Source organism: Gossypium arboreum, chromosome 8 (assembly GCF_025698485.1).
Source record: "Gossypium arboreum isolate Shixiya-1 chromosome 8, ASM2569848v2, whole genome shotgun sequence".
NCBI lineage: Eukaryota > Viridiplantae > Streptophyta > Magnoliopsida > Malvales > Malvaceae > Gossypium > Gossypium arboreum.
Genome location: NC_069077.1, coordinates 4,099,363 through 4,115,532, shown reverse-complemented (window position 1 = coordinate 4,115,532; position 16,170 = coordinate 4,099,363). Strand labels below are relative to the sequence as shown.

Genomic DNA, 16,170 nt, shown 5'->3' with positions numbered 1-16,170 from the left:
ATTATGTCGGTTTACTTCTATAGGTCATGTTTAAAGCTTGTTGAAACAAAAAGACTTTCTTTCTTTATTTTTATTTTTTTTTGTTTGATTTGATTGTGATTGTGGTGATATTTGGTTGTTGGTTTGGGGTAAGGTTACCTGAATAGCTTGATTGTGAATTTTTTAGGTTATGATTTTAGCTGAAAGGGAAATTGTGAGTGGCTTAAGAATGAATAGTTGATGAGTTGGTTAGGTTAAAGGTGACATATGGGGTTGACAATGGCTTTGGTAGAGTATAAGGCTTGAGTTATTATTGGTGTTGTTTAGATTATCGGTTTAGAGAGAAATGGTGTAAATATTGAATGATCAAAGTGTAAACTTGTAAACATACTAATAATTCAGTGACCAACTTGTAACTTTTTGAAATTGAGTGGTCAAATTATAAACTTACTAATAGTTGAGTGACTAAATTGTAAGCTTAATAATAGTTAAATGATCGAATTGGAAATTTACCTATCCCTACATATGACTTAGAAACTTAACTGTTCAATGGCTAAGTTGTAACTTTCAAATAGTTTAGTAATGAATTTGTAAATTTTTAAAGTCGAATAATTAAAGTGTAAATTTACTAATTATAATGGTATTGAGTGTAATTTACCCTAGATAATATAATTGATATATAACTTTCATTTACCACCTATATGTAGAATAATTAGATAGTGACACGTGGCATGTTACATGTACCACATGCTAACATATATGGACTAGTTTTGTAACACCCCTTAACCCTTATCCGTCGCTGGAACAGGGTTACGGAGCATTATCAGACTTTTCAGATCAAATATGAACATAATACAGAACAATTAGCAGACACTTCATAAAATATTCATATCGTCCCTATTAGAGCTGATCATGGGTCAAGGCGGCTACTACCAAAGGCCCACCGAAAAATGGGAGGGTTTGGGTAAAATATAGGCCGAAAAATGGGCTTGGGTAAAAATGAGGCCCGTTTAGAAAACGGGCAGCCCTCGTAAGAGTTTTTTTGCCGGGCCGGCTATTCAACCAATTATATATTAATGTATATTTTTATTTTATTTTAATTATTTTAAATTTTTAATATAACTATTTTTATTATATTATTAATTTGTGTATTGTTTTAAGAATTGTTTTAGTATTATTTTTATTTGTTTTAATATTTGTTTTTATGTTTTTAAATATATTTGATTTATTATATTTTTAAATTTTTTATTTAATGAAATAAAAAATTTAATATGGGCTTGGCTGGCCTCGGGCTTAGTAATTTTATTTCGGGCGGGCTTGGGCAAAATTTTAGGCCCATATTTTGGGCCGGGCCGGGCCCGGGCCTAGTAGACGGGCCTAAAAATTTGTATGGGCTCGATCCGAACCCGCCCGGCCCGCCCATGATCACCTCTAGTCCCTATTATGGGCCCTCGAGATATTAAATATGTATTAGAAACAATTTGGGACTAATTCGGGTTCTCTGAAAATTTTTCGCAAAATCTCGAATTTTTCCTAGCTGCAGTGCACACACGCCCGTGTGACCCTGTGACATGCCCGTGCTTCAAGCTGTGTTCTACCCCGTGTAACTCCTTAACTTACCTCACACGGCCAAGTCACACACCCGTGTGCTAGGCCATGTTTCTCACACCACTAAGACACACGCCTTATCTCTGCCCATGTAATAATATAGTAGCATTCTGTTTTAAAAATTTTAGGTTACAGGGGACACATGGCCAAATCACATGCCCATGTGATAGTTTTGTAGACTCAAAATGAGCCTTAAATATCAAGTTTACCAACCCTACAACTTAAACAACAAGCAACTCAAAAACCAATCATTCAACCAACCCAAAACACATTCAAATACATTTAAAACATGTCAAATTAATCATCCTAAGTGCTCAACCAATATACTTTTTAGAGGTATTTCACATATAATATCCAAAATAATTTTATTAAACATCATTTAAGTCATTTCTAAATTCATACAAATTTTAACCAAAACACATCACTTAATAGCTTCAAACATGACACATATATGTTCAGTATATATATATATATTCAACCCATTTAATATTATAACATCCTTACAATCATTTCTCAAAATGACCCAGACAAAATAACCTAGGTACATGCCATTACCAAAAACAATTAAAAATCATCAATACAACACCATTTCACATTGAATATTTTAAATTTTCATTCAACTTTTGTTTAAATGTCAACTTAGTCCTTAATCAAATTTAACTCCATTTTCTTCACAATTCATTCTTTATTTTTCATTCAATTTTCCAGTTAAACTAAACTTAACTCTCTAATTTCACCATAAAACCCTAAATTTCAAAATTTTACAATTTAGTCCTTATTATTCAAAACTTATGATTTATTCTACAATTTAATCCCTTTTTCACTTCTAACTTGAAATTCTATCAATTTAACCCCTAACACTTCAATTTATTCAACATGAACAACTTCTAAAAATTCACCAACTTCTAAAATTTTAACATAAATCAAGTAGTATTTTATTCTAGAATCCTAAAAACATCAAAATTACAAAAAAGGACTAAATTGACTAACCAATTAAACCTTTAAACCTTAAACCCTAATTTCTCCTTTTTCTTTCTTTCTTTCTTTTCCTTCTCTGTTTCGTCCCTTCTTTCTTTCTTTTCTATTCTTTTCTTTTGTTTATTCTTTATTTACTTTATTTGTTTTATTATTATACGAATATAATATTATATTATATAATATATATTTATACTTAAATACTAAGTAATACTTATTTATTATTTTTTATACATGTGTATATTATTAGTACATATGTATTTATTTATTACCATACACTTGTTCGATATGGTTTAATTCTAATTTAGTCCCTTCACTTTTCTCTATTTTATAATTCAACTTTTGCCCATTTGCAATCTAGTCTTTATACCTAATTACTCTTAATTTAGACAAATTCACCTAAACAAAATCTAATTAACCTCACCACTATCTTCGTAAATATTTTTAATAAATATTTACGAATCCGTTTTTTGAAAACGGTGACCCGAAAATGCACTTTTCAATATCCATAAATTTTAGATCGTTACGAGTTTATAATAGTAGAATCATCGTACTTTGACCAAAAAGTTGAAACGAAAAACTAGAACCTTATAGCACCCATACCATCAGCATCTACCTATATATTTATATGATGACGATTTAATGGATAATATCATTGTTATGTACTTATGATCACCAACCCGAGAACCAGGTTAGGCCTAAGTTATCTACCCACGATTTGGCTAAGGCGCTCTACTGTATGGATACACGCAATCTTTACAATGAGAAGTCAACAACGAGAGCTCGTTGTCTCAGCTCGCACATGCCATGGGGTGCTCGCAAGGGGAGCTCGTGGTCTTAACTCGCATATACCCAATGAGTTTTCATGTGGGGGGCATAAAGTCTAGCAGATAGCCTAGAAAAATACACGTGTCCTGCATCTATAGAGTCTACTAAGAACGTCAATTCCATGAACAGTAACTATGTATATAAATATTCGATTGTCCCCTCTAATGAGACACAACGAAAAATTATTCAACAATTTATCAAATAAATAAATTTAAATAGTAATTTTCTTATCAAGATCCATCCCATCTCATTTTATTGTTTTTCAAAAAAAAATATTATTATACTATTATTATCAAATTTAAATAAAATATGTTATTTGTTTAAATAATAATTCAGTCTCACTTATTTATTAGATTCTAACTGAGCTCAATTGGAATTATATTTTGGAAATTTCTCTGTACTCATTGACTTTGCCACACTCTCCCGTCTGATACGTTGAGTCAACGAGTCAGTGGAATGACTTAAAACTTTCATTTTTCTTTTTCATTTTTTCCTTTCCCCTTTTATGTTCTTTCGAATATTGTGATAATAAACAAGTGGGAACCCTAACTTTTTCCCTTTCTCTCTCTTTTTTTTTTCTTTAAAAAGAAAAAAGAAGAAACTTTTTCCACAACAATTAATTTAGGTTTACATTATTCGATGTTATTTTCATTAAATATTAGATTAAACAATAAATTAATTTTATTAAAATTTTTATTTATTTTACTTTTAAAATTAGTCCATATACATCGGAATGAGGTACACATAACACGTTACATGTAATTATCTGATTATTCTGCCAACCACGCCAGCAAGGGCAAAGCCAGGGGGGCTAGCATGGGCCTCGGCCCCCCCAAAACTTAAAATTGCATTTTAGGCCTTTGAAATTTTTCAAAAATTTTAAATTAGTAAAGGTAAAATTGCATTTTGCCCCCTTAAAATTATAAAAATTCGATTTAATCATTTACAAATTATAAAAATATAAACTATAAAAAATTAAAATTTCATCCGGCCCCTCCTAACAAATTTTTCTGGCTTCACCTTGACGCAGTCAATTAATAGTAAAATAAATGAAATTTTTTAAAAATTATTATTTTGCTCTTTGATATAAGGTACAATTACAAATTTACCTATTTTTAGTAAAATGAGTGAATGTAATCTAGCTCTTAGTATAAGAGCTTCCATGATATTTTTACATTTATTTCGATATTTATATTAAACATATATGGGATAAATCCCAAAACTATACATGAAATATGGTTTGATGTATAATGGTATACATGAATTTTGATTTTGTATAATTTTATACATGAAATTTTGATTTGATCAAATTCTTGTAAATTATTAACAATTATTGATATAACATCATTTTATATTTATATATTGCATACATAAGTAATTATATTTATCTAATATAAAAATAAAATGATGTATTTATTTTTAAAATATGTATGATTAAATTAAAAATAAAATTTTAAAATACATTAATTAGAATTTTACGTGTATAATTGTACCAAATTAAAATTCATATATACAATTATATATTAAATAAAACTCAATATATAATTTTGAGATTTGTCGGACATATATTTAAATATAGATTATAAGTATGATTTTGTATACATAATAAATATGATCTTAACTTATTTCTTTTATAAAGGAAAGGAAATTGGGTTATTCATAATCGAATCTTGGACTGATCGCTACCGTTCTCATTGGTTGGAACATTTTTGTAAACAATATTTATTTCTTTGACATTCTTTTCAATGAATAATTTTTCGTTTGAACTTTAGTGAAGCACCAATAGTGAGCGATGATAATCTATATTTCCACTATTGCAGAAAATATTGGGACCATACCAACTTTTTAGTTTTTATTCAACTTTAAACGCGTTAATTGTGGATACTTTTGTAGATAAACAATAGTCAACTGTAGTGTTAAAGGAATATAAATTGGCAGCCATTATCAGTATGAAGCTCAAGTCGTATATGAAAGCAAAAAAATAAAAAATAAAAAATAAAAATGAGAGGTTTCACACTGTTTTTCATGGCTTTTATCCCCATTTTTGCACCTACTGGGATTACCTTTTGTGAAGGCAATCGCATGGTTGTCTGCATTGAGAGTGAGAGACAAGCTCTTTTAAACTTCAAACAAGACATCATTGATCGTTCAAACAGGCTATCTTCATGGTCTAAAAATGGTGAAGATTGTTGCAAATGGCTTGGAGTTTACTGCGATAACATCACAGGCCATGTTTACAAATTGGATTTGAAGCCTCCTTCAAGCCCTCCTGTTTATGCGTCAGATGCTGAATTTGGTGTTTATTGGAGATCAATCCTGAGAGGTAAAATAAACCCTTCATTGCTTTCATTGAACCATCTGGTTCATCTTGATCTTAGCCATAACAACTTTGGTGGCACCCTGATTCCTAGTTTCCTTGGTTCATTGGAGAGTTTAACTTTTCTTGACCTGTCTGATGCTCATTTTGGCGGAGTCATTCCTCACCAGCTTGGGAATCTCTCAAAACTGCAGCATCTTAACCTTGGAGGTAACAGTAACAAGTTGTTTGAAGCTAAGAACCTTCAATGGCTTTCTGGTTTTTCATCATTGGAGTTTCTTGATTTGAGTCAAGTGGACCTTAGTAAAGCCATTGACTGGCTTCAGGTAACCAGTAAACTTCCTTCTTTAAAAGAGTTACATTTGTCAGCGTGTTCTCTTGACAATGACCCTTCATCAACAATGATTAATTATTCATCACTTTCAGTTCTTGATCTTTCAAACAACTATTTATCCCCTTCGGTACCTGTTTGGATTTTCAGTCTTCATAGCCTTGTTTCCATTGATCTTAGTGGAAATGCCTTTGAAGGTGTGATTCCCAGCAGTTTTCAGAACATTTCATCTCTCAAATCTCTTGATCTTTCCACAAACTCTTTCAATTCATCATTGCCTGTTTGGTTGTTCAGTTTGAACCATCTTGAATTCCTCAGCCTTTCCAGTAACCTTCTTCAAGGAAAAATCCCAGATTCCATTGGAAACTTGAGTTCCATCAAAACACTTGATTTGTCAGCAAATCAGCTTGAAGGAACACTGCCAATTTCCTTAGAAAATCTTTCCAATTTGAGGAAGCTTGATTTTTCAAACAACAAGCTTCGTCAGGATATATCAGAAACCTTAAAGATCTTGTTTATATGCTGTTCAGATAAATTGGAATCTTTGAATCTGGCAAATAACAATCTTTCAGGCCATTTGACTGATCAACTTGGACACTTTAAAAGCCTTTCTTATCTCATTCTTTCTCAGAATTCCATTTCTGGGCTCATTCCAGTCTCTCTAGGGAACCTTTCATCTCTACAATATATTGATGTTTCAGACAATCAATTAGATGGAAATCTTCCTGAACATCTTGAAAATCCCATGAATCTGGAATATATGAATATTGCTTATAATCTGTTGGAAGGGGCAGTGTCAGAAGGGTTCTTTTCTAGTCTCAAAAGACTCAGAGTTTTCAAGGCATCTCAAAACAAGTTGAAGTTTGAAGCAAACTCAAACTGGATTCCTCCATTTCAGTGTCAAACTATTGAACTGAGTTACTGGTTCCTTGGCCCCAAATTCCCAACATGGATTCAGTTTCAGAAGGATTTGTCTACTTTAGACATATCCAGTGCAGGGATTGCAGATGTTGTCCCCTCTTGGTTTTGGAACTTCACTTCCAAAATGGTGTCCCTCAACATTTCCCATAATCAACTTGAAGGTGAAATCCCATTTTTGTCAGTTCATAAACTAGTGGATTTGAGATCAAACAGGTTCTCAGGTCCTTTGCCAAGGATTCTCCCTGATGTGGCAACATTGTTTTTCTCAAACAACTCATTTTCAGGCTCACTTTCAAGCTTTTTGTGTAATTACAAGTTGGGTGAGCCAAAGCTGTTTCTTCTCCAGCTTGAAACAAATCTTCTCTCAGGTGAAATCCCAGATTGTTGGCTGCCATGGCAAAGCATTCGAGTCCTAAATATGGGAAACAACAATCTGACAGGAAAAATCCCAGATTCTTTAGGATATTTGGGTTTCATGTTTCTGAACCTTAGAAACAATAAGTTGACTGGTGAGCTTCCATTGACTTTGCAGAACAACAGTGACTTGTTCATGCTTGATATTGGTGAAAACCAGTTCAATGGATACATCCCAAAATGGATTGGCAAAACTTTTCCAAATCTTGTGATTCTAAGTCTTCGTTCAAACTCTTTCAATGGCCATATCCCTGACGAACTTTGTGAGCTTAGTTCACTACAAATCTTGGACCTTGGTGTGAACAATCTGTCAGGGGAAATACCAACATGTTTCCAGAATTTAACTGCAATGGCTACCAAGCCAAATGACACTGATGCAGTCATTGATTACTTCGTTGATGGGGAGTTCATAAGGAATGAATTACTGGTAATGAAAGGGAGAGTCCGTGAATATAGCACCATACTTTCACTGGTTACCACCATGGATCTTTCAAACAACAATCTCATTGGGAACATTCCCAAAGAACTAACCAATCTAGCAGGCTTACAATCATTGAATCTATCAGGGAATTCCTTGAGAGGAAACATTCCATTTCATATTGGCGACATTAAGATGTTAGAATCTCTCGATGTTTCAAGGAACCATTTGTCTGGTTCAATCCCAGAAAGCTTGTCCAACTTGAATTTCTTGAGTCATTTGAACTTATCGTACAACGATTTGAGAGGAAGAATCCCATCAAGCACTCAACTTCAAAGCTTTGACAAGTTTTCTTACATCGGGAATCAACTCTGTGGGCCTCCAATCAATGAAAATTGCAGCAAGAAAGCTGAAACACCACAGAATGTTGTTAATGGAAGCCATGGAAATGAAGAAAGTGAAGGATGGTTGGAAAAGTATATGATTTATGTAAGTGTTGCAGTGGGATTTTTGGTGGGTTTTTGGGGCGTATTAGGGCCGTTGTTTCTTAGTGAATCATGGGCGTTGGCTTACTTTGCAACGGTGGAAGCCATTGGAGGCAAGCTTTCTTCCTGGAGGACTTAGTTTGCACCAAATGCAGAGTTTAGAGAAATAATTGTATTTCCTATGAGTTTGCTTTGTTTTATGTATTTTGTAAATAAATAAAATATTAATAAATTTTGCTTGGATTTCCAAAAGATATATCAAATTAACATAAAATTTACTATTTTAATTGTTTAAAGGTAGGCTTATTAATATCAAATTTCGTTTATATATATATATTTTTTTGAAATATAAACGATTGGGCTTTTATTTAATGAATAAAGAAAATAATTACAAAAATGGGCCTTAGACCTGCCCATCAAGTAAAGAAGCAAAAAGGCCACGCTCAGAACATAACCAATAATCTTAAGTTTCTTAAAAGCAAACTTAAAAAGAAAAAGAATAAAGTAGAAACTGATAAAAATAATAAATGCATTTAGAGAAAAGATAAACCTAATCAACCCAAGTCATTTCAACGACAGCTGAACTCCACAATGCTTTTTGAATCGTTATTTCAAGGTTGTCAATCCATTATGTCGATAGCTCTGCCCAAAAAGATACATCCATTGCTATCCCCTAAACTTCACCCACTGTTTTCTATCATCTTCTAGTCTGGTCTCCTTCCCCAACGTTCTTCCGGAAACGAGTTTGGTAGATTCGGGTCTTCTTGAACTAGGTAAGAGGTTACTTCGCTCGCTAAAGCTTCTTTTGCAATCTTATGGGCACACGAGTTTTCTGTTCTGGGAATATGTTGGAATTTTATTGTTTGAAAATGAACACCCTTACTTTGAATGTCCCGTATGATTGCTCCTATTACTGATTTATCTGCTTCTGTTGATTGACACTTTCTGATTACTGTTCGCGAATCCCCTTTGATTTGTACTTCTTGAAAACCCATTGAAATCCCTAACTTAATTGCTTCCAATCTTGCGTATGCTTCTGCCGCGAACGGAGATGAAACATTATTGTGAAGGACCGCCTTCGAGGCCAGCAATTCGTCCCTAAGCCCAAACCACCACTCTAGACACAGATTTGAAAGTTCTTTTGTCAAACGCCGCGTCAAAGTGCACTTTAATCTTCCATATTTCTGTATCTTCTAGCCTTATTTGGGTTTTCCTGCTTTGCTATCGTCCCCTCTTGTTCAACCTTATAACTTAGAATTTTCTGTGCTAGTTGTCTTCCTGTTATAGACACCTGCTCATGTACAAACTGGTTTCTGGAATACCAAAATAGCCATAAAGCATAACAGAAAAGTCGACTCTGCTCCTCAGACTCTTTCATGAATACCCAGATAATCTAGTCCCATAACTCAAAGATTAAGTTATTATTGACCCAAGAGAGATCTAAAAGATGCCAAACTTCTATACTTGTAGGACAGTGTTTGAATATGTGAGAGCAATCCTCATCCCCTGAGCTACAACGGAGGCATTGGACGTTCGTGAGTACTTGTAAATGCCTGAATTTCAACAATGTCGAAAATAGTGGTTTTAGACCATCAAATCCGACAAATGAACTCATAAATTATATTATTTAATATTTACGAGTTAAATGTAGTTTTTAAAATATTTTTGTAATAGTAAATTGTGTTTTATAAAGATTTATTTAGTCAAGAAATTGAGAAAAAGAGGTATCGAGATCTCGATTTTATAAATCGAGCCATAAATATTTTTATAAATATTTATGGAATGTCAATAAGGTAGTATTAAAATTTCGTTAGAAAATTTTGACGTTTGGGTGGTCAATTAAATAAAAAAGATTAAATTAAAAAATGTGTAAAAGTTGTCAAAAGGATTAATAGTTCAATTGTCAAATGAGGAAGGACCCAAAGTGAAAATAAGCCTAAAGGAGATATTTTGGGCGGCGATAGCTGAGAAAAATCAGGAAATGGGTGAAATAAGGATAAAATTGGAAAATTGCCAAAAATAGCTAAATAAAAATAGGACTAAATTGGAATATCTAAAATTTTCTTCATTTCTCTTCATATTCATTAGATGAAAAACAGCCATGGAAGGGGGTTCAAGCTGGTTTTCATACTCTAGCTTCATGTAAGTTTAATTCTTGCTTTCTCCTTGAAATTTCTATATTTTTGGAATTTTACAATTGGGTCCAACTTACTATTTCATTAGTTTTTGATTCCATAGTTAATTTTAAAGTTTTTATGGATGAGTGGTAAAATAATATGATGAATAATCATAGAATTGAAGCTTTACTTTTGGTATATAATGATTTTATCAAGTAAAATTGATGGAAATTCATTTTAGGACCTAATTAAGAAAGAGTTTGGAATTAATGTCTAATGCTAAAGTTCTGATTTTTAAGGGTTATGAAGAATGTTTAAAATTATAGAATAAAGTATTAATTGAGAAAAATTATCTCAATTGAGGGGTTAATTGAGCAATGACTGAATTGTATAAACTGTGAAATTTGGGGCAAAATGGAAATCAACATTTTTTACTAAAACTGTTTTGGACAGCAGCAGTAGTGTAAATTTAAAAAATCACCAAAAATTGTATAAATCTGATTAGAGGATGAGTAAAATATGAAATTAAAGCTTATTGAGTCTAGTTTCTTATAAAAGAAAAGATGTAAGCAATGGAATTGTGAATCATGAGATATAATAAATTTTATGAGACAAGGTCAGAATGATTTCGGGTTTTCATGTTTTGACTTTGGAAAATCATAAAAAATTGAATAAAAATAATTAGGGGCTTAAATTTATATGTTTAGAATCCTTAATGAGCCTATTTTCCAAAGAAACAAATTACAACATCATTTGAATCTTGTACGAGGATATAATCAATTTTTAGTGAAGAAGAGTCGGAACTGTTAGACAGCAGAACAGGGGTAACTTTAAAGAATAAACTGTACTTATTAGCTAAATTAAAAATTCTGAAAATTTGAAGGTAAAAATATATATGAGTCTAGTTTCAGGGAAAATTAGTAGATCTTAATTTGAAGTTATATAGCTCCAGATATAAATAATTTAGTGACTATGATACAGATGGACAGCTTGAATATTCATAAAAGTAAATAATAAAGATTATAGATAATGTTACTTACAAGTGTGTTATATACATTAAGAATGTGGAATGGAGAGGAGGAGGAGGAAAATATATATGAATATCTAGCTAGTATGGCTAATTTGCATGTTTTAGGCTTAAGGACTGAATTGAATAAAAGTAAAATTTTAGGGGGTAATTTTGTAAAAATGTCAAAAATGACCAAATTGAAGGGAATGAAATTTTTAATTTAAGATCGGGTGAAAATTGGGAAAATGATAAATTACCAAAATGCCCCTTGATATTTCTGCAATTTCGCCAAGTAAGTTCGTGTAACTTGAATTATATTTTTAAATTCTTGAAATGCATATTTTTTTATATGAATATGATTTGAATGTTCATTATATGGAAATTTATGAAACATTGATATATTTGAAAAAAAAGGGAAAAAAATCCCGGTTGAATAGAAGGAAAATTCGATGGATCTCTGAAAAAGAATTGACGGTAAAAAGGATCTAGCTTGGACGGGTGATCCTATCTGATATAGCCCTCCAAAGAATATGTGAAAAATTAATTTAGCCTTGACGGTAATCCGAATTAGGTGCAATTTAGCTTTGACTGTAATTTAGATCCAAGCTTATTAGAGTAATTGTCGTTGCGGATTTAGCCTGACCGGTAATCTCGACAATACTCTATGAGTTTATATTACTGGGATTTAGTGCGACCGGTAATCCCATCGTAAGGATGAGGTTCATGAAATGTGCTCTCTGATATGAAATGTGTAAGACCATGGTTGAAAGATACCATGGCAACGTGATATGAAATGAATAAGACCATGGTTGAAAGATACCATGGCAACTTGACATAAAATGAGTAAGACCATGGTTGAAAGATACCATGGCAACATGACGGGAAAATGAACAAGACAATGGTTGAAAGATACCATGGCAACATGACAGAAAACAAGTAAAATTATAGTTGAAAGATACTATGACATCATGTCGAAGATAAATAAGATCAAGGAAGAGAAACGCCAAGATATCTATTGAACAATCGATATTCAGGTAATATGTATCAGATGGAATGGTTATATGAAATGGTTGTGTGAAATGTTTACAGGAATTGGTCATATGGAAATATATGTACAAAATAGTTATATGAAATAATTAAGAAGATAGATAAATGAAATAAGTATAGGTACATGAAATTTAATTTATGTTAAGTTTAATACTGAACTATTACCGAAATAAATATTTACAAGATATAAGGAAATGATGGTGCATGAAATATTGATATAACGAAATGAATGATATATGCTTATGAAGAAACAGTAAGAGAATAATATATTTTGTGACATGTACATATATAATTATCTTTGATATGTTGATACAAGGAAATTATGTAAGTTAAGACTATTATTAAACTCAAGTGTGATATGTTGAGAAAATAGGTATATCAATGTTGAATTTATATGAAATATGTGCAAGTATACTAATAATGTTGTTTGACGCTTAGACAAGTGTCAAGTTATTGATTGAATGGTAACATGTTTAATTATAAGAAGCATTGAAACGGTAAGTACTTAGATGAAAATATAATTTAAGATTTTGCGAAATTTTTTATGATCTCGATTTTATTCCAGTTGGTTTCTAATGTATGTTTTGGGCTTCGAGGGCCCAATAGAGAGACGTTATGATTATTTCAAAATATGAATAATAAATGACTCAAAATTATCTAAAAATGTTCAGTAAACTTCGGTAATGCCTTGTACCCTATTCCGGCAATGAATACGGGTAGGGGGTGTTACAGTACCCTTTTACACCTAAAGTTGACAAACGTGGACATGTAATTCCAGGAAAAACGCCAGATCATATTGCAACTTTTGTAGGAAGTTGTAAAATCCATAGTTTGCTGTAAAATTTTTTAGATTCGGCCTGTATTAAATTACTTCTAGGATTTAGTAAAGAATTCTGTAATAGTTTATAGGCACTATGTACAAAGAACTCTCCCGACTGTTTTCCTTTCCAAACTTGAAAATCCTCATGACTAGTTCCTGCAATAGAGATCTGCAATATTTTGTGAGCTACCTCGTTATTAAAGGTATTGCATATCAACTCTGTTTTCCATTTTCTGCTCGAACAATCAATTATATCTGAGACTAACTCCAACTCCTCGTTGTCTGTCATATTGTGTCTATTGATTGTGTCTATTCCTAGGATCCAACAATCATTCCAAATGGAAATATCCCTCCCATTGCCCACTCTTCAGCATAATCCATCTTGAAGAAGTCCATTTGCCGCCCAAATGCTCTTCCAGGTAAGGGAAGGTAATTTTCTTACCTTTGCCTCAAGAAAATTAGATTGTGGATAATATTTTGCCTTTAATACTTTTGCTAATAATGAGTTAGGGTAAATAATCAATCGACAGCCTTGTTTAGTTAAAAACGCGATATTAAAATGACTTAAATTTCGAAACCCTAAACCTCTATTTTCCTTCAATCTACAAAGCTCCTTCTAAGTACACCAATGAATACCCTTTTTTCCTCTTCCCTTTTGCCACCAAAATTTCGCAATAATACCCTCCATTTCATCACATAGGGTTTTCGGCAGTAGGAAACATGCTATCGTGTAAGTTGGAATCGCCCGAAGGATGACTTTAATAAAGACTTCTTTTCCTTCTTGAGATAGGTATTTATTACTCCAGTTGTCAATACGCAATTTAATACGATATTTTAAATTTTGGAAAGACTCATTCTTCCTCCTACCCACCATATTTGGCAAACCAAGGTAGCGTTCTGGTTCCTTCGAGCATCAAATTGTCAATAGACTAGCTATTTAACTGTTTATTCACCTCCGTAGTATTCTTACTAAAGAAAACAACAGACTTTTCAAAATTAACCTGCTGACCCGAACAAGATTTGTAATAGCTTAGAATTGCTTTTAGTCGATTCGCACCCCAAATTGTTGCCTCCTCAAATAGAATACAATCATTTGCAAATAAAAAATGCAATACCGTTGGTCCACTCCTACTGGCTTTCACCCCTTTTAAGCTTCCTTCCTGTATCGCTAGTCTCATCAAGCTCGATAGACCCTCTCCACATAATAGAAACAAAAATGGACTTAATGGATCTCTTTGTCTAAGACCTCTGGTTAGTTGGAATCTCTCTCCAATCAATCCATTAATGACTACTGAATAAGACACAGATGTTATGCATTTCATAACCCTTTCAACCCATTTTGTAGCAAACCCCATTCGAATCATTATTGCCCTTAAAAAACTCCATTCAACCCTATCATACGTTTTACTCATGTCCAGCTTTACTGCCATTAATCCCTTCTTTCCTTGCCTTTTATGTTTAATCGTATTAAGAATTTCATATGCTATCAACACATTGTCCGAGATCAATTGTCCTGGTATAAAGGCACTTTGCGCTTCATCAATATCACTCTTCAGAAACGGTTTGCAATCACCTTCGCCAATATTTTGTATAAAACATTCCATAGACTAATTGGACGAAAATGCGACATATTTACCGGATTATTTTTTTCGGGATAAGCACGATATTAGTGTAATTTAACGAACTAACCTTCGTATCGCCATTAAGAATATGTAAGCAAAAAGAGACAACCTCATCTCCAATAATGTGCCAGCATTTCTAGTAAAACAAAGCTGGAAACCCATCCTCCCCTGGTGCTTTAGTCGCCCCCATCTCAAATACCGCTTCTCGAATTTCTTCACTGGTATACGTTGCCGTTAATTTCTCATTATCTCCCTCAGACATACAACAGTCAATGCCAGACAGCACATAATCATAATTTCCTCTATTACCAGCCGTAAATAAGTTATGAAAGTAGGACCGAGCAACAGCTTCAATTTCATTCAAAGCCTCCGTTTCCCTGCCTTCATCGTTCTGCAACTTATGAATCCAATTTTTTCGTCGTCGTTGAGTTGCTGAATTGTGAAAAAAAATTGTATTTCTATCCCCAAATTTTAGCCAATTGAGTCTAGCCCTCTGTTCCCAGTAACATTCATCTTTTGCTATTTCAAAATTCAGTTGAATTCTCGTATCAATCATGTAGCTACGTAAAAATTTCGCTTTGATCGCTAGTTGAGGCGATTATTTGAAAATTTGAAAATGAAATTTCGGTTTTAAAGAGAAAAGGAATCACTACTGATCTTTTTTCTAGGTGTGATCGGACACCTAATAAATCTTCTTTTTAGAAAAGAAAATTTTTTTTTGAACAAAAATGAAGGCTGAATTTGGGTCTACGCGAAAATCCAGAGGAAAATAGGGTTCGGGAGTCGGTTACGCGCGAGAAAGGTATTAGCACCCTCGCGACGCCCAAACTTGGTATCTTGTTAAATATGCGTTGTCTTAATTTTCAAAAATACAAGTTTAATTTTATATTTAATCGTGATCCGATTGAAAGACAAGAATTCGAATTTTTTGGTTTTTTTAGAAGGATGTCTCGTTTTTAACACGAGCCAATGATATTCACCCAACATAGCGATTAGTGTTGAAATCGGTGCGTTACCTTATTTATTAAAATTAATTAAAAATATAAAATAATATTATTCGCAATGTGAATTTGTAAATAATGCAAACGACGATACAATTAATGAAAACTATTAAAATACAATATTAGAATAAAAATAACAATAATATTAATATATACACGAATAATAATGAAATGATAATAATAATAATGACACGATAAGTCAAAGTAGAAAATAATAAAATATTATCAATAGTAATAATCATAGATTAATAAAATGATGACATGTTAACAAGGACAAT

The 16,170-nt window shown here is 32.5% G+C and overlaps 1 protein-coding gene and 2 long non-coding RNA genes across 3 annotated transcripts; all 3 read left to right on the top strand.

The window, feature by feature from the left end:
- The first annotated feature begins 5,391 nt into the window (after positions 1-5,391).
- On the top strand, positions 5,392-8,415 carry LOC108468113 (receptor-like protein EIX2). Its single transcript, XM_053031685.1, has one exon. It carries the CDS (start codon positions 5,392-5,394, stop codon positions 8,413-8,415), a length of 3,024 nt encoding a protein of 1,007 aa, XP_052887645.1.
- Positions 8,416-8,578: 163 nt separating this feature from the next.
- On the top strand, positions 8,579-9,997 carry LOC128279383 (uncharacterized). Its single transcript, XR_008269438.1, has 2 exons — positions 8,579-9,049; positions 9,747-9,997. It is a non-coding gene; the product is annotated as an uncharacterized LOC128279383 (long non-coding RNA).
- A 2,127-nt stretch (positions 9,998-12,124) lies between these two features.
- LOC128279382 (uncharacterized) lies at positions 12,125-14,210 on the top strand. Its single transcript, XR_008269437.1, has 3 exons — positions 12,125-13,472; positions 13,589-13,688; positions 13,970-14,210. It is a non-coding gene; the product is annotated as an uncharacterized LOC128279382 (long non-coding RNA).
- Positions 14,211-16,170: the final 1,960 nt, after the last annotated feature.